The following is a 20,116-nucleotide window of genomic DNA, read 5'->3' as shown; positions in this document are numbered from 1 at the left end:
TACTGAACACCAATTGCGAAATAAAGTCTTACGATGACTGCAAGCTGGTACTATATGCAAGAGGATAAAACAACTTCTATGTTTCGGCAGAAATATGACCATCCAATTGATCCTATTCTATAGATTAATCAATGTCCTGTGCAATTGTTACGGAAACTGATGTTTCACGAAGAATTCACAGAATTCCTGTATGGAGAACTCATTTAAAGATTTCTGTGATCCTAAAAGAACTTATGGATCACTGACGATCATTAGGAGAGGGTCGCAGGAGCTATGTCTTGTCCAAATTTCTGTTTGTCTCTATTTTGCGTGAAATTTCGATTTCCTTCGCAGGTTTAAAATCTATTCTCTGAATACCCTAGACGAAAATAGCGAAAACACGGCGCATTGATACCGTAAGAAATTGATAAAATCATTAACGCCTTTAAGTCATTGTTGTTTTATGTTACATATAACTTGCCCATAACGTGCATGCATTTTTCGCGCATCTGAAACGGCCACAAATAGCATAAACATGTACATTAGCGATGCAGCTGGGTAAGTGGGTAGGCTCACGTAGTTCGTACGACCTTCATAAAAACTCGTCGATCAGAGATTGCCGGGAATGTTGAGTGAGAACTCGCCGTCTACGGGGTGGCGAATAAAAAAGTAAGCGCCTACCTTGGCAAACAAGACACCGACGCTAACTACCATGCCAAGTAAATGACAGTGCAATGATGAAGATAAAAAGCGATGCTAACTGCGCGAGGAAACGTACTATGCCGAAACAAATATGTATGTCTACGACATCGTCACGGTTGGATCTTGCTGCGAAAAAAAACAGATCTCCGTTTATAGATCGAACAGATTGAAACAAGGCTATAATTTGTGGACGCCGTTGTCCTTTATTTACGTTAGCGCATTGTTCCTCTCCGGACAATGTAATTCTAAAAAAAAAAAAAAAAAAAAAAAGAAAAAAAATACAGATAGAGAAATAATTAAGAAACGAGGAAAAAGCTTTTTAACTTTCCTTACAGCAAAACATCGAATGTTGATGGATTAAAAAATTTATCGAACAGAAGAAAATCATGTAACTGGCGCAGCGCAGCGGTTGCATTGAAATTGACTGATATATTAAAGTTCCAGCGATTTCCCGAGGATTCAAGGTTTATGCGAGAGAAAGACGGAGACAAAGAGCAGTCCATAGGTTAAGTCCCCACCAGAGAGGCCCCGTGGAAAGATGCTGGCCGCTCTCACGTGGTTAACGCACGTAGATACATATATTATCCTGGCGCGCGCACACCTTGGCCTCCCGTGGTTCGGCGGTTAGTGGTTAGTGGGTGCACAGGTTGCCGATGTGCGCACACACTGTGCGTGTCGTCAAGGTATGCCACCGCACCGGCCAATCCGGTGCCACGTATACCAATCACCGTTTTCGTTGTGCTTGCTGCTTCCTTGCACTTTACCTTTCGAGAGACACGTGAGTTTTCACTGTCTTTTCCGACTTATTGGCAGACTTCTTTCGGTCAGCATACCGATGACTGTCTTTCTTTCCGTTTCGTGTGACTGTCTGTGACGCGGTTAGTATCAGTGCAATGTGCGATGACACGCGGGAAAAGCCAGGATCGTCAGAAAGATCCTACAACGAATAGAATACATTTGCGAATATTAATCAGCGTGATGTTTACCCAAGTGGGAAATTATTACCAATTCCGTTCCATTGACGACTTTGCGTGGACACTGAGAGTGCGCAACAGCTTTGCCACGAGTGCAGTGCAGTCGACGCGTTTAATATTTACGAGTTTATACGGTGTGAAACGATACAAAGAACTCCAGTTCCAGATAAATAAGAAAGCTTTTCTTCTGGTGAGCGTTCAGGATCCGGTTGAGCGACTGTGCAGGTCGTAGCCGTGACGAAACGTCGACATAGACGGTGTTTCATTTATTTCTCAGAGACGGTGATGTGGAACAGCTTCATTTCATAGCGCGCGGATGCCACAGGAGAAAGTGAAACATTCGGAAATACGAAATAACCAGCCTCCCTCGATGGTCCCGACTTCGTGTAACCGCGCTAGTCGGGCATTGCACGTGCGGTCGTTGAAGTCTCCACGTCTCTGCTTGATTCTCGCATTGAAGTTTCTCGAGAACATTTCTCTCTGAAAGTGAACGAGTAATTCGATATCAGTGCGAATTGATCAGTTGATCGAATTCTTCCTGCGAATGTTGAAGTCGTACAAAAGCATTGCTGAAAGTGTTCCGATAGATTCGATATTGTTGTCTCTCTTTTTCTTGTTCTCCGTATCAATTAACAACTTGGACAACCGAAGAATAATGACTTTGGTTTATTTGTTACATTATAAAAAAATTACATAAAATGGAACGATAATTCTATGCAGATTAATGCAAGGTGATTGAGTAAAAAGTGCGACAAGGGGAAAAGAGATTGAACGTTAAGAGACGGCTGGAGAAGAGAACGCTAAGAGACAAGAGGAGGGGCAAAGGATAGAGAACGTGGAGGTAAAAGAAGAACAAGAAGTGAAAACATTTAAACGAAGGAGGCCTTCGTATTATTGCTACGGGAGGAGGACCTGTGTTGCGAGAGAGGCGGGAACATGCCTAACGATTTGAATACCAAATCGCTGCTCTTGTGCAATTCCTTTGCCTTTTTTTTTATTCCCTCCCAGTCCCTACGACCTCTTCACATCTACCTGCGTGCCTCGCGTATTTTTAGGCATGACACGCTTTCTTTGTGCCGTCCGGGGCACTGTTGTAAAAAGAGCTCCCTCAAAAAACCTGCGTATGCCAACAAGATAGACTTTTCCTTTATAGCCAATCGCGTGGAAAACGAAATAATAATTGGTATAATTGAATTTAAAAACAAAGTGATCAAACTTGAAAAAGGAAAATATACCTGAGAGGTTATTTTCATAAAAGAATTTATTTCGAATATGACATAACCGAAAAAGTACATAAGGAAAATTCGCGTAGCAAAATACTTACGAGATGAGGATGTGATGTTTGTTTCCACGGGACAGAGTAACTTGATTTAGCCTCTCCTAGGCTTTGTCTGTATATAAAGAACGGAGACATAGCCTAGAATAGGTTAGGTCAGGGCTCGTTCGACACGATTATCTTCGTACTACTCTTCTTATGTCGAGGACACACCCAAGGTCAAGCTCAAGGTCGATAATCGGCAAGAAATATCAAGGGAATGTTGCAGGTATAGGCAATACTTCTTTAAACATTTGCATCTGCTACAATCAATAATGACTTGTCTGGTTTCTAACTAATGATTACTTAAAGTACAAACTATTGTTCTGCATTATACGTTTATTTTGTTTGTAAAAGAGTAATTATTTGTACCTTATTAACTAGCCACGACGTATGATACATTTATGCGTTTTAATAATCCACCATATTTGTTTTGTGGGAGAATTAAAAAATTTTTATTAATAAAATTAATCGATAAGTAACTTTCTTCAAAACTTGCCGTCGATAAAGAAGAAAATATTCTCTATACCGACATATCGATTCTTTACCTTCTTCCATCGATACAAATGGCGGATCAGCAACAACTATAGTTACAATCTGCCGCCAACTTTTGTATAGTTTAAAATCGTCTGAAAAATCAGAGAAAGAATCCTCGCAATTATGAGGTAAGTAATCACTCAATAAATATGATTGAACAAATCGATGAACTTACTTCATTTGTTCCCGTCGTCTATTCTCTTATTTATTGAATTGTTGATATAATAGCAAAAGAAACTTAATAAGTAGAAGGTTAACACACGCATATCGGTAATAAATTCACTCCGATCGCTTCAAATATATTTTTTACTAACTTAAAAAGCTGAGCGAGTACAGGATATGATGAATTTGGATTTTCATGTTCGACTATTTTTGAATACTTCGGTCAATTCTGATAGAATTACAGTGGAATAAAAGACATACATATACATACATAGTATCTGGATATTGTCCAATTCGATTTTCGAATTGCAACTGCTCGCATCTTTTTTTCGAATACCTCCTTTATGATTCCTTTAAATAATTCTAAACATATCTATGTTCGTCGATATTATAAAAAAAAAAAAAATAATATTGAAGTTCTCTCGAAACCTGATGTCTTTTTTTTAATTATGCAAGTTATGTTGATTCGAGAGATCGAATTGAATTGAAATGCCTGAGCCGTACATGACATTAATAACAATGATAATTATTATGACAGTTAATATTACGAATAATTTACTACATATTGCTATGAAATTTGCAAGAGCATGTCGATTTTTTTCTTATAAATTATATACAAATTTTTGTCGTAAAATGAGTGTTCTAAAAGTATTGCGAGATAAATATACATATATATATACTTTAAACTATAATTGTGACCGTTTCAACAATTGTTTTTTTTTTCCTTTTTTACATATGTATTGCTGTAATACCAATTAATCGATTCATTATTAATTCCGCATACGTATGTCGTACAAAGCATCGAGTTATTCTATTCTATTACATTCTATTGTTGGGTCCCTCGAAAAAAAGCTACTCAAAAAATCGCAGCCACTGTTATATTCGAAAAAATAAAACTGTCAGAAATGTCTTTAAAAAATATGCAAATGACTTCTCCAACTTAGGTCCGTGTAATTTCCAAAACAGCAATTCAAATATTAAAATGCTTCGTATACAAAAAATTAAATACTTTTACTCGTACTAAAAAAGGAAAGAATTGTTTCTGTTTTGTGAATGTATTGAAGCATAGAAAAAGAATACATTTTTAATGCAATTGCTCAAATGTTTAAGGGAAAAGTTACTTCATTATTTTGAGTCTATCTTATAATTAACAGTCTCTATTAAATCGACTGAATGTTCTATGTAAGTGTTCAAACAGATGTTCTACCGCGTAATTCTCTCGCTAGTGTTTCAAATTAATATTTCTTAATGAGTCAAGGTATTAGCAAATAGTGTATTGTAATTTACTTTTTTTAAGTACTGGTTGCATAATTTGATGAATATTATTTTTCATTCATAATAATGACTGAAATTGTTCATATGCGACCAACAAACCAATTATGAAAACATTAATGAGTTTTATGCAAAACAGGTATAGATTAAAAACGCTACATATAAATATTATAATTTGCAATTTAGTACGATGAATGTCTTTTTTGGAAAGTGAAAATAAAGATTGCAATTGTTTTATTCTGAAACAGAATCAAGTGCTTATTAAAATGTTGTAGAAATTGATAGAAAGCGCAACCAGAATTAAGTCTTGAAGAATTTGAATTTCTTCCTTTCTATCACTGGACGATATATTCATGTCTTTCTAATTAATTAAATATTACACATTTAAAAGTTAAAAAACAGTCTATGTTGTAAAAACAAACAAAAGATACGGCGATTATCAACTGATCCTTATTTTCAGTCTGTATAAAATAAAATAAGGGGATAAAATATCTACTGCAACATATACTACCGAGTACAGAAGAAAACACTGTACACTGATGATATAGTACCTCTGCATAATGTAATGCAGTAATTAAAAAACTGGATATCTTACTAATTAATTTTTTTCGAAGTCAGTTCTCCATATATAATAAAATAAGGAAAACGTTCGTTTATGCTTGTGCAGTTATCCAACAAGATAAAAATAATAATTATACTTAACGATATAACATTGCACTAAATATCACTCGAATAACTTTCACGAGTATTTTCCATGTTAAAACACAATCTAACTCAGTTACTTTGTTTGATCCGCTGATAATCAATCCGTGTACTGATAATCAAACGTATTCGCTAAAAGAAATCCTCAACTTTCAATGACTATCTAGCAGTTTCCTTGTATACGTATACCGCTATTTTACCGACTTGAAATTTCATCATTACGATTCCTGGTACACATTTCTAAATACGTTTAGTTGATAGTCTAATTAAAGCCTACGAATCTAAAGTGCTCGTTCATAAGTGATATGTCGATTAAAATATATTATCTACGGGCGATGATGAATTTAATAGTGTAGCAGTATAGATTTAATCATATGAAACCGTATGTGCTGGCAAGCTTTTTTAACAAAGATTTCTTTGGAAACTTTCTATGATAATCAGTTATAAATCTACCAACTTTGATATTATATCGCCTTAAAATCAAAGACGTTAAAAACATTTAATTCTATGAACATAAGTTTACTGTTTCAAATGCAAAAAGTTATTCTATTCATACGAGTAATTAATTTTGTGTATTGCAATACCAGCACAGGCTTGTTTCACTATCAAGTTCACAAATACAATTTGCGGAAGTAGGAACGAGCAGCAGTACTTGTAGACACTAAAATTACCACGTTGTTGCTTCGTGATAAAAGATAGAGTTGTTATACGAAAACTTGTGCGAGTAATAAAACAATTTTAATTTGCGCACGTTTCTACTTCTTGTTAAATGACGATATAGCTATAGCGCTCGATTCATAACATTAACATCATTTTTTTTTTTTTTTTTGGTGTTTTTAAATTAGATGCCAACAATTTGATATGAAAAATTCACTAACCATGATGGGACGTAGATTTTTATGTGATTAAGTTTGCCAACAGCAGTTTGTATTTATCTCACTAATAAACTTCCTTAAATATTTAGTAATATATTTTAAGTTTCGATAAGATTGAGATATCTCGATAGTCATAAAACTTATTTTATGTTCTTATTGCCTAAAAATAGTTATCCGTTCTGAGGAACCAGTATTTTTTTCAGCTTTGGCATGTCATCACGGTCTCTTTCCTGCAATGACAGTAAAATTCTAGCCAAGTATTTGCAAAATGCAATTAGCGATCTTTACAATTAAGATGATATTAGTGTACATTCATGATTTTGTAGAAAATAATGTCATCTACTTCGGTTACAAGTGTTAGAAAGATTGACGCATTTTTCTTTTTATAGTTTATTCGTATTTTGTAAGCTTAAAGATGATTAAAAGTTGACTAGAGGCGATAATCTCTCGGATTTATAATAAACGAAGCTAAAGCTTCTATCTCTCGAGTTCAAAGTCTTCAGTTTGAGGGAATTTAAGATTCGAACGGCAGCATTTACATGAATTACATGGATAATGCCTCTTAGCCGAGTCTAGTGTCTAGAGTGAATGTAAGCTGCTTGATCTTGTTGAAAAGCAAAAGTACCGAATATGTCTTTCTTCGATTATTTTCCCTTCATAGTAGAAAGAATTTATTATTACTTGATTCGAGGTTCCCTATCTACCTCCTTAGAATATATATGTATACATATATATTTAATTTCTCAAATGGCAAAAGCGTTTATAGCAATAGTAAATATAAAAATTTCCATGATACTGTCCTTGGCAAACTTTCTCGATCGAATTGCTTAGAATGTAATAATTTTCGGATCATGCATAATCTCTCTAATCTAATTATAAACAAAAGTAAGATCTATGCACTATGAATAACATTCCATATTTTTCTAATCTGAATATTCAAATGCATTTTCAGTAAGCAAAATTATTTAGTGTTTAATTTTCTTGTTATGTGTTAACGTATCAGTATGGATGACAACTTCCACTCTTAACATCCATTACAATTGACACGTTTCATGGCTATTGCCTTATTAAAATAGCTTTATAAACATATGTGCATCTTACGACTTCTTTTCTATAGAAAATGAATCGTACAATGGCTTTGAAATTAAATGAAGTGAATACAAGTTCTACATGAGGTTTCATGTAACATGATTTAAATATTAAATCTCCGTACGTCCTTTGTCTTTTTCCCTAAGATCTTTCTGCTATAACAATAACCTTCGTCATCGCTTAAAACACATGTATTAAAATCTTGTAGAAAGTCCATATCCTAGCGTACGAGACGGCTACTCTTTAACATCTGTGCGCTTTAAATACTCAAATATTTGTGTAAACCACGATTTATCGTTCCATTTACTAGTTTAGGATATGTCACTTTGTACCAAGGCGCACTTCAAAAAAAAAAAAACATTAGTTGTTAAATTTGCAAATTCATGTTTGCACTTGTCCAGGATGTTTCACCTTATGTAATTTTCGTCCAAGCGTTTCTGATAGAAACCCGAACTTTTGGATTTCATAACGAATCACGAGATTTCCCGTATCATGTGAAAATATTGAATAAAAACATTAGCGCAGTTCACAAGTGATCCATTAAAATACAAATTAAAAACGTCTTTTATACTGCATCTGCGTTTTTCCCACTTACTCGCAATCCTTATAAAAAAACTGTATGCGTGTGAGGCAATTTGAATGTTGCGACACTAGCTACTAATAACGGTAATGCAGTTAACAGTGCAGGCGCAATTAGAGGTGCGCCAACTAAAGTTTTATAAGTTATAGTTCCTATTAAACCACATAGCCTTATAACACCTGCTATAAAACCAAAACCAGTACACCTATAAAATCGATATATCTTACTATTAGTTCATTTTTTATTTACATATATATTTTATTTGAATGAAATAATAATCAAAACGAAATTTACCTTAAATGAGTAGGGAAGCTCTCAACTGTAACCACGGTAAGAGACGTCCAAGCAGCAGCAAACACTGCCGTAAAACCACCTTCGAAACTAAGCACTGCAGAACTATTTGTGCCCACTAGAATTAAACACAGAGCAGCTACTGATGAGAGGAATAATGAAATACCAATCATTTTTGACCGTTCAAGCGAACCGAGTGCTAATCCTGCTAAAATAGCAGCAGGCACGAAGGCCAATTGAGCAACGAGATGACCATGTAAAGCTTCTTCTATGTAAATATTGTAATCCAAATCGAGAGTCGGGCAGGGGCCGCTTAAACTTAATTCCGTATTATTTTCCAATTTACATCTCGTAAAGACTTGTGCGGATAAATCTGTATCTACAAATCTAAAAGCCATAGACCATCATTATTTTCTATCAAGAAAAGAGTACTGTTGTTAAATATTAACATTCTGAATACATACTTCGAGTGTACAATAACACTGTCTGTAAAATGAGTTTTACTAGACTTTATGCTACTGAATTCTACAGATTGAAAAGTACAATTATCGAAATCTACATGACTGAATACCATTTTAGTGAATCTGAAACACAAATGCTCATATACAATTTAGTTCAGTATTATTTCACAAACTTTTTTTATAACTACTTACTTGCAATTTAAAAATGTCGAATCTTTGTATTGACAATTCTCTAAAGAGCCATTGAATGTTTGATCTTTATATTCTCTCCCGAAAATTTTTATTGTGTGAGCTTTATATTCCGTGGCGCGTATAAGTTTGAGATACTCAGGACACCACACCATAAGGCCATATAGTCTAAAGTAATCATGATATTGTAGTATCGTGGACGAGGGGCCTGGAGGGTGTCGTACGGATTGTAAAGAAGCGGTTGCTGAGGTACAAATTATAAACAAGCGGTTGCTGAGGTACAAATTATAAACAAGCGGTTGCTGAGTATGTGCGTAGTGGGGTTAAGACAAGAGATATGAGGCTAAGACAAAAGACAAGGGGTTGCTAGGGGACGATGAACGAATTAACAGCAGTATGAGTTGAGAAGTCAGAGAGTGTGGATTGTGTTGTTGAGATAGTGTTGTTAGCGTTGTTAAGAGAGAGTTAAATTTGCGATGACGAGAATTGTTAATTAATTATCTAGTTGTTTTAATTATTATACGTTTGTTGCAATTAGTTCATGTTTAATAACCATTGTTTTCATTAATAAACTAATCCATTTATCATTAATAAACTAATCATAATTATTTACGATACTACAACTGGGGGCTCGTGCTGGGATTGAACAAGACAGAAAACGAAACGTTTAACAGAACTATTCGTGTAGAAATTGTGGAATTGTGTTGAAATCGATTGAATCATTATCTATGATGGCAAGCATTGAAGATGATCGATTGTCAAGAGAGAAGGAATTGACGCTGGAGGAATTGAGGAATAAGCTCGCACAGATGAATTTGCTTATATCTGATACGAGGTCAGTGTTGACTACCAGGCTGGATCGAGCGTGTAGGGCTGGACAATCGAATCCTAAGGGATCGACGGGTGGTGAAGGATCGACTGACCAACAAGACTTGGGAAGCGTACAGAGAGCTGAGCTTGATCGAGATGAAAAGGAAAATCTCGAGAAGTTGAAGACGAAAGAATTGAGAACGCGCCTCGCTAGTTGAAAACTACGATACATCGTCAGAAAAAGAAAGTGACGATAAAGGTGAGAATGAAGATGATAAAAAAGATGTGGGAGAATGCAAGAGAGGCACGTGAGCGGTGCGCCAAGACTGTGACGACTGCTACCGAGAGGCACGCGTTGGTTCAACATTGAGCTTTAAAGACGTTGAAAACGCATTAGAGTCGTTCAGTGGTGTTAAAGGCGAAAATGTCAAGCGATGTTTCGAGTTGTTCGAGAAAATAGCGAATACATGCATGTGGTCGGAGGAACAGAAAACAATCTATACGAGAAGACTGCTAAAAGGATCGGCGAAAATATTTGCGAGCTTCGAGTGCCATGCCAGGACTTGGCATGAGCTGCAGAGAGGACTGATTAAAGAATTCTCTAAAAAGATTAATAGTCGACAAGTGCATCAGAGATTGAGTGAAACAAAAAAGAGAAGTGACGAAGCATGCCTGACTTATATGTACCGCATGCTTGAAATAGCCAGCCATGTTGATATGGAAGAGAAGGCGAAAGTGGAATAGATTGTAGACGGAATAGTAGATGAAGAAAGCAATAAGTCTACACTGTACGATGTTGCATCTATCAAAGAGTTAAGGAAAAGATTAATCATGTACGAGGAACAGAAGTATCGCAGAGCAAAATCGACTGTGAAGCTGGCCAAAACTAAGAAGAACAAGAAGCCCAGACAATCTGGAGATATGAAGAAGACGAGATGTTACAATTGCGGTAACGAAGAACATGAGTGTGCAGAGTGTCCGAATAGGTCGAGAGGACCTAAGTGCTTTAAGTGTAGAGGGTACGGACGCATCGCATCGAAGTGCGACAAACTGAGCGAGTCCAATAAAGTTGTTTCTAGTGCGTGGCGATTGTTACAGACGAAGCATGATAAAGACGTTAAGATCGGAAATTTCGAATTGAGCGCGCTGATAGACACCGGTAGCGAACTAACTTTAATGCGAGCGGATCAGTATGTGAGAATTGGAGCGCCCAGATTAGGTCAAAAAATTGTTGAATTTCGCGGTATCGGTCCCGAAAGAAGTTGTATACTTGGAGAATTTTCGACGAATATTTTGATAGACGATGAATCGTACGTTATGACAAATACATGTAGTGTCAGACACCGTGATGCAACATTCGTTGATAGTTGGCACAAACTTCTTGAATACCGCCGAAATAAACATAAAGAAAGGAAACATTTCTATTCGTAAAGTAGAGAACAAAGTTTGTAATAGACTCCTGGAGGTGTTTAAAGTAGATATAGAAATTCGGGAAGACGAAATAATAGATCAGTCTCAATCAGAATTTACCAGGAGACTTAGTTCAAAGTCTACTAATTTACCATCTTCTTCTTTATCTAGCTTAAAAAGTCTATCATCGCGTTTTACATCACATTTACCAGATGTAAAAGAAAAAGATTCAAATGGTCATTTTTCTTCCCTAAAATCGTTATATCCAACGTCCAGTTCAAAATCCAGGCATACAATATCGTTCGCCGACAGATCTCGAGATACAGTGAATAGAATGTTTAAACCATCATCTACAAATAAGGAAAATATACGAAATAACCACAATATGGTGTCTGTAATTAACGATGATGAGAGCTCATCTGAGGGCAGATGTGATTGTCAGCTATAGCCGAATGTAGTATCGCGGACGAAGGGCCTGGGGGGTGTGGTGCGGATTGTAAACAAGTGGTCGCTGAGGCGCGAATTATAAACAAGCGGTTGCTGAGCGTGCACGTAGTGGGGCTACGACAAGAGATATGAGACTAAGGCAAAAGACAAGGGGTTTCTAAGGGACGATAAACGAATTAACAGTATTTACGATACTACAATATTGTAAAACATACAATTACTGACATGTCTAATGAAAATACATACCCGAATGATACAGTTGACCAAATAATTGTAAGCACTATTGTGACGCGCAAATGAGGCGGTACAAATAATTCCAGGAAGGAATTCCAAAACTAGAAATTCAATAAAAATTAATATTAGTTTCCAAAAATGTAAGATAAAAAAATATGCAGATATTCATACCACTTCAATAGAATAAATTATATCAGCCAAAACACTAGTATGATTAGTAGGAGATGGAGGTGCCAAACCACGAGGCCTTTTAGTTGGAAGCTCTAATTCAGAAAGTTGATACTGTGCACCTGTTGCACCTTTCCGCGTGTTATTCTTTTTGTATATTTTCTAAAAAAATGCATCAGTTTCAATCAATTTTTTTATCTTATTACATTGCTTATCTCTTATTACATATATTTATCTTATACATAGATATAAAAAAATACCTGGTAAACCATCATTGCTTCTACATCTCTGCCTGCTTCTACCAAATATCTTGTACTTTCTGGTAGGAAAATGAGCCCGACAGTAGAGCATAATGCTGGTAAACAACAAAGTAAAAGGAAGCGATGCCAAGCACTGAAGTGTTCTTTGTTTTCAAGAACTACCATTTCTCCAGTTGTAGGAACCACTGCCCATGCTAGAAGAGCTGCATATACACCTCCCAGTGCTCCTGCTGCCACTAATAAGCCAATCCATCTACTCCTGCTTGATCTTGGACAACATTCTGCGAGATATGTAGATGCTAGTGGTAAAGATCCACCTACTCTGTGGTGAAATAAGATATACAGTTCATTTCAAATAATCTTATAGTACACCTAAATACAAAAAACAATAGAAATTCCTTACCCAATTGCAGAACAAAATCTAGCACACATAAATGTTCCATAAGTTGGCATAAAAGTGGCTACACCGCTAAATAAAGCATGAACAGACATTGCAGACAATAAAGATCTGCGTCTACCAATCCTGTCTCCTAAGCCACCCCAAAATAATCCTCCTAGTGCAAGGCCCATTAAAGTAATATTGCCTAAAATAAAACGATGTGAGAATATTTATCTAGAAGTACATACATTGTAAGAAGGGGTAAAAATAAAAACTAACTGAGCCATTCTTTTTCATTATCTTCAATACATAGTTCAACCTCTGCACTTGGTAAAATATATGGTACAACAAAAAATTCTACAGTATCTGCTGCAAGACTCAAGCCTGTGCACAGAGCAGCCAATACTTGGAAGTAACCAACACCAGCCTGAAAAACAATTAACATCTTTATTATACAGGAATGACACAAATGACAATATATATATATATATATATATACATATATATATTACTAAACAATGTACGATACAATACAATATAATACAATAAATAGGCAGTTGTTTTGTACTATTGTTTATTAAATTCATTTGAATAACACAAATAATATATAAATTGAAATATCTACAATTGATTAAAATATAGGTGTAACCTCCAAATAAATTATGGAAAACAAATGTATTTACTGGGAAATCATTCAGATAGCCCGGTATCTCTTTCGACTCATATTTTGCCTTTACAATCGATTCATCTAAAACTTCATCCATATTGAAACTCTAAAAAAGTTTTAAACACTGGCAGTGAAAGGGTAATTAAACAGCTAAAGAAATTAACTTGGCTAAAAAGGACGCCATTTACTATAGGTTATGTTTTTGTTGTTCGATTAACCAAAGTTTAATATTTTATTTCGATATGTCGAAAAAGATGCAGCAGCCAATGTACATACAGATTTCAAATTTGTATGAGCTCATTGGTCTGTAACTACGCTTCGTACTTTGGAAAAATATTCTAAAAATTGATCAATCGATAATCGATGTTTCGATATCTTTCGATAATCGCAATTTGCTTACGATTGTAATTCAAATTTTTGTTACGTAGAAGTTTCTAGAGGAATGCAGCAATTGGTGGCGAAACTCTTCGAACTTTGTAATTTTTTATTAATTTTATCGCTTACGATATGGATAAAATTGCTTGTTATCGTTAATACGTGAAGTGAAGTGTGAACACAGCGCTAATTTAATATTGTACGAGCAAAATTGCATTAAATGTCTTGTAATTGGAGATAGACACTCTAAGATTATGAATCAGTGATGCAACTTATCTATCATAGATTCTTCTTTCTCGAGAAAAGAAGGCTTTAAAACGATAATTTAATAAGAAATTGTATAATCAACATAACGTTCACTCGAAATGATATCGATTTTTCATTTCAACATAGACGCTATTATCTAACTATGATTCTCGAATTTTTATATTCCCTTGTTTCATCAAACAAAATGACTCGTAATTCTTCAAGGACTTTACGATAATATTGAAACAAGATTGATATTAATCATAAAAAAATACGATTAACGTAAATCTGATTCGATAAACATTAAAGGTTAAGTTCACAATGTTCGAATAACGAATTATTCAAAGTAATGCGAATGAGGAAAAGTAGAAGTAAAATCGTATATACCTGTTTGATAGCGTCTTCGTGAAACTGTGCTAAAAGTGTTGCATCGGTGGTCGAGTCAATGAGATCATGCTCAGCGGAATCGGCTGAACCCGCGTTTGCACCTGCGGTGTTCGTATTCGTCGATTGAGACGTCATCTCTTCAGTGTATAATCCTCCTCTACTGGTCAACGTGCGTTCTCCAGTTCCGGATATCGTGCCACCGCTGGAAGATGCGGGTCCACCCCCGCTGCCAACGAGCCACTGGCTTTCCTCCTCCGACGAGGGCATCACTGCCACAAACCATCTGCAACATCGTCAACGGCCTATTACTTCACGTAAACAACAACAAACGTATGAATTTAGTATAGCATTTATTATAACTTTTCAGATTGCTTTCGACTGATTTCGGTATTTCTAAACATAAACGAAGCAATGGATTTTAAGCAGAAAATTTCAGATAAATGCTATGTTTTAGATATTTTTATATTTTTATATGTTATGTGCATTCTATTCATTTTGTATTCAAAGTTTTCTGTAAATGCATAGACATGCGCAGTTTATCTAGATTACCATTAACATTAGATCTATCAACAACTAAAGTATAAAACTTGTACCAAAAGGTTATAACGAAATGAACATCGTTAGAACAGCATTAGAACACCTATTGATGTTTAATAATAATTGAATGCCTTTCACTCGTTGAATTTTTCAATTTCATTTTCAATGAATTTAAACAATAGGTATCCTAATACTTATGACCACAAATCTGCATGGAAATATACAAATAACGTAAGGGAAAATACATTTAGCTATATAATTAATGAATATCATGAAAAGTCTTTAAAAATTATTGTCGCAAATCTATAAAATTACTACGAAAAATTGCTACATATTAATACTAGTATTAAGGTCGAAAATAGTTGTCCTGGTGTTCTTTTTAAAATTAATTATCAATAATTCTGTAGAATATGGAGGACCTCCTCTTTCTTCTGAAAAACACGTTAATGGATAAAGGAACGAGATACTACAACTTTCACAGTTTCATAGTGTTGAAAGGATGTTCGTCTGACGTAAAGAAAGGCTTTCGAAGACGTTGGAAAAATCTTATTTATACGTAATAACGTTCATCCTGCGTCAATGATGACAACGTCATTAAAGGTTGGCATCGAAGCATGCATTTTTCGTAGGCATTTATTATCACGGTTAGACGGGTTCCGAACGTGTCATCAAACACATACGTCGACACGCTAATTTATCGATTCGTGTTCACTCATACAAGTCGATCATGATGCACGCCTACGAATAACGCTCGCTGATAGGGTCTGCACTGCACGTAGCTTTATTTAAATATACACAACTACACATGTCAACCTTGCGTCAACGTCGACGAGGTGGGCATTGTTAAGTATAATAGAGTCTACGTTTCCGCAACCTTTTGTATCGCTTCTTTGACATTTTTCTCGCTTTTTTCCCCTAATCTCTTTTTTTCCAGCATAGCCATATATCTTCCTTCCCACGCGTTTACTTCTCCTTCTCTTATTTTCATTCACTTTCCTCACCGATAGATGATTAATTGATAGAAACCAAAAGAGGAAAACATTTGGCAAAATCTGCGAGTGTAGAAATTTCAATGTATGGAATATCAATATAAAGTATTTTTGATTTTAGTATAGTTGAGGGATTTAGAAAAGAAGGTAATCCTATAAGTGACGAACGAATGAAGAATCGAATATTGTGAAGAATTAAATAATTAAAAAATTAGAACTGTAAATAACGTGAAAAATGTAAATAAGGTAATTTAATTTATAGTAACGATATGTAATTAAATATTATTTTGTAGAATCAGATACTTTAGATATGAAAAGATATTCCATAATTTAGTACTTTTAGTACTTCATTTCTGAAGTAGAAGAAAATGTTGTTAGAAACTTTGGAATTTCCTATCGTACAACTACGATATTAAATACCACGTGGACTTGAAAAATCACACGTTACAACAATTCTCTAAATAAATATAGGTCTTTATATAAATAGCTCTTATCCATCATTTCTTGTATTTAACATGCACACGAAAAAAAATATGTTAGCTACATTTATATCATTTTCCAACTGAATTATGTTTAGTGGTTCTACAAATCGAGACAGTTAAAATATTCATACGCGTATATAGATCTAATCGTCTATAACTTCCATCGTTGAAACTTACACAGGACATAAATTTATAATTTTCGTTGATCGTGCTACATCGTGTTCGGACATGGAACAATCACGTAATAAACGTCAATGAGAATACGGAATATGTATAATACACGCGATATTTGTTCATTTTCCTATACTTAATCGTTCGAAATTTATGAGATAATAGCATTCTTTTATACCTTTATGCCGATTGATACCGTATGTTTGGTGCTTGTTAAACATTTAGCAAGTTACAATTATCACGAGAAAATATTCCTATTACGAAATTCTATGTAATAAAACGTTCGATGCAGTAGGAAGTTAACGAACACTACTTGTCAATCAAATTACGAAATTTTCGAGAAAGGTAAATATTTGTCAACACTTTCATGATAAAACAAGTCATATCTATTCATACGTACGTTCAATTTATGTACCGTGTGTGAATTGCATGAAAACGAAACAGATACAAAGATTTCAAACAAATTAAGAGACACGTCTGAAAATTCTTCTTTTAATTCCTTTATATTCTGTTGCGTGTGCTTAATACTCTACTTTAATAAATAATCAATCAACGATCAATGTATTTGTCTTCGGTAAAACTGATTTTAAACGTAAGTGTATTACAAAACCATCCGAAACAATTTATTTCTACCACCAATAATTAGTAAAAAATTTTCCCCGCAGTCCATTAATTATTTATTAATTAAACGATAAATGTACTTGCGCTCGGTAAAACAGCTTTTAAATTTTGATATCTTCTTTATGAAACAAGCTCCTCCAAGATTCTTCACAAGCTATTAATTATTAAGTAACTAAACGATAAGTATATTTGTCTTTGTTAAAACTAATTTTAAATTCAATGCATTATTTCTTCTTCGAAAACCTGTTTGAAAACGAATAACATGAATAATTAATAAAAATGCAATTTTTCTCTGGCATATCTCTAAAGACATTCGCTTCCAATTGGTCTCTAAAAAAAAAGTAAAATTTTGTTAAATGAAACGTTCACTTTTCTCACCGATGAAGAAGATATGGAAATCTCCTTCTCTTTTCTGAAATCCTAGATTAGATTGTAAGCCCCTTTGTTACATTACATGTACACGTACATACGCATGTATTTTCTGCTGAACGGACTAATGTCGTTCAAATGTTTCCGTACACGAATTCTAGCAGTGTAGGGTCGACTGTTACGATTACGCGAATATCGTGTTGGTATCTAACGGATAGGAAACAGAAGCTGTGGCCGCCTGGCGACGTATTCCAACCAGCACTCGTTGAATTTCTGTAGCACTTATGACGCATGACAGAAAATTTCGCGAATCTCGTCGGATATCGCGCGGTCGGTCTCTGACTGCTGTAAGCACCCTACTCGGTTTGCTTTAATATTCGCATGGATACGTCGTCGTCCGTGCGCAACATACATAAATCGCCATGATACGCACAGAGATAAATATGTCGACAGTAATCGTATTTAATTGGTAATTTGGGGATACAGTGAGTCACAAATTTACTCACACAAATCCGAAATAGTGGGAAAATTATTGTTACGACTATCGCAAATTAGTAAATAGTCTACCCGAAGCATCAGATTTAAAGATGATTGAGAACTGAGATATAGTATAATAGGTTCGATATTTGATTCCGCTACGTTTCTTTCGGTCATTTTAGACCCAATTATACGTTCCTGACATAAACAAGATATCTTCATTTGTCATGTGTGACAAAAGTCTTATTGTTATGCGTGATTTCTCGTTTTAAGAATTTAAACATTACCAATTCTTTTTATTTGCTCAAATGAGAGCAGAGATGATTATTTAGGAAACAATAGTAAGATCAATACTAAATAGAAAAAAAAAAAAAAACGGTGAAGTTCTAAGACAAAGGTGTATTTTAGCCAACATTCATTTTATCCGAGTAATAACTTTTATAAAGCGTACCAACGATTTTACGACGTGGAAATAGATATAAAATTATTATGACACGTTTCTCTGTTCGTTGTCTCACAATCCGAGACCAGTTCAAATTACTATATTTCCAAATAAGGAAACGTATCATGTATGCCTAAGTGTTAAAATCTCTTTTGTTTTCTGATTATTTTCTACACTTTTGTAACATTCTCGAGTATTTTTGTAACTCACTGTACCTGTACAGTGTACAGAATTCGTGATGTATATTTCTTATCATGCATGCCTACGTATGTAAATTTCAGTGAGAACCCGACTAGGTGTTCGTACATTAAAATAACTCATTTCAATAGTGTAGCACTCTTTGTCGTATTACCTGGTTAATAGAAGATTTCCGCGAAATTTAACTCCTTCCGCATGTTCCTTTTACCGACTAGTTTCTCCATCACTCGATTTCCTAACCGCTGTTCAACGACAATTAACACGTTGAATCCAAAACATTGGTCGTTGATCGTCCACTTATCGATTTTACATAAGATCAAACCAATTGTTCATTCGTTAAAGACGATGGACGTGCGGTATACACTCGCTTCACGGTTGCACGATAAAATATTCGTAGGTTTGAAATGGAAGCTGCTATCGGTATTGTTGTATCAGTTGTCTCTGAAGAAACAAACTGTGACAACAGCTGTTTACCGCGTATAACACAACATTATGCGTTTAAAGTACGATTCCTCGTCATGTTCGTATCACTGTATAGTACGATAATGTGTCTTAGGAACGTCTTGATACCAAACGGTGGTTGAAATAATATTAGTGTCTAATTCGAATTTCATTTAGTTCAAAATGGATCACTTGCACGAATTCGATTGACTATAATTCAATTACAATCTCGTGGTATTTAATTAACGTAGCATTGCCTCAGCCACTGATATTAGCTCTATTTCAAGCCGGCAGTTCCTCAAAAACGAATCTCCCACAGGAATAAATTCACGTTGATTTAATCTTTTGAATTTATAATTAATTATGAAAAATCCACACTTTTATATTATGCTTGTCAATTTATAAAAAAAATCATGTTACGTTAAAAACCTCCGGTTTTTTGCGCGCGGCGTTTATGTCTTAGAAATCAATGATAGGACGGCAAGTCGCTGATACAAGAACCCCTCGAACCTTTCTCGCGATAATAGATTCGTTTTACAACTTCTTTATATCTCCACGACCTCACATTTATCGTTTAATATCCCGTTAGAATGGTTTCGTAATATTTGCATCCTGGTGTTAGACGTTTCTTCGATGCCCGTAAAAAACACGTAGCTTCGGTAACATTTCCACAGTATGAGACAAACAACACTGCGCGTGTATCGATTGAGGGAACAACTACGAGCAGCTAGAATCACCTTCGCTCTATATAGCGAAACCACCACTATACCTCCCCTCGATTCTTGTTCGACGTCAACTCGACGAGTGTTTGTGGAATGGCTCATACACTGGGGTCTTCCAAATCTAGACCCTTTGCTAGCAAGGGTTGTCGACCTATC

The 20,116-nt window shown here is 35.1% G+C and overlaps 2 protein-coding genes across 3 annotated transcripts in view; one reads left to right on the top strand and one right to left on the bottom strand.

Annotated features, from left to right (window-relative positions):
- Nucleotides 1–3,795: 3,795 nt before the first annotated feature.
- LOC132913717 (synaptic vesicle glycoprotein 2B-like) lies at nt 3,796–19,968 on the bottom strand. 2 transcript variants are annotated; one of them, XM_060972243.1, is made up of 12 exons: nt 18,952–19,968; nt 14,512–14,794; nt 13,116–13,263; nt 12,861–13,041; nt 12,458–12,779; nt 12,201–12,359; nt 12,042–12,130; nt 9,132–9,296; nt 8,943–9,062; nt 8,482–8,865; nt 5,237–8,392; nt 3,796–5,198 (listed from the first exon to the last, which is right to left on the bottom strand). In XM_060972243.1, the coding sequence occupies exons 2-11, from the start codon at nt 14,776–14,778 to the stop codon at nt 8,212–8,214; spliced, it is 2,016 nt and encodes a 671-aa protein (XP_060828226.1). In that variant the 5' UTR covers nt 14,779–14,794; nt 18,952–19,968; the 3' UTR covers nt 3,796–5,198; nt 5,237–8,211. The 2 variants fall into 2 exon arrangements, with proteins under 2 accessions (XP_060828226.1, XP_060828227.1); XM_060972244.1 differs by lacking the exons at nt 14,512–14,794; nt 18,952–19,968 and adding an exon at nt 13,520–13,774.
- LOC132913741 (synaptobrevin-1-like) overlaps nt 14,823–20,116 on the top strand; it is a 38,073-nt gene continuing 32,779 nt past the window's right edge. The window contains exon 1 of the mRNA XM_060972276.1: nt 14,823–14,841. The gene's annotated coding sequence lies outside the window, so the exon portion shown is untranslated. The remainder of the gene's footprint in view (nt 14,842–20,116) is intronic.

Source organism: Bombus pascuorum, chromosome 13, assembly GCF_905332965.1.
Source record: "Bombus pascuorum chromosome 13, iyBomPasc1.1, whole genome shotgun sequence".
NCBI lineage: Eukaryota > Metazoa > Arthropoda > Insecta > Hymenoptera > Apidae > Bombus > Bombus pascuorum.
This window is presented reverse-complemented; position numbering and strand designations above follow the sequence as displayed.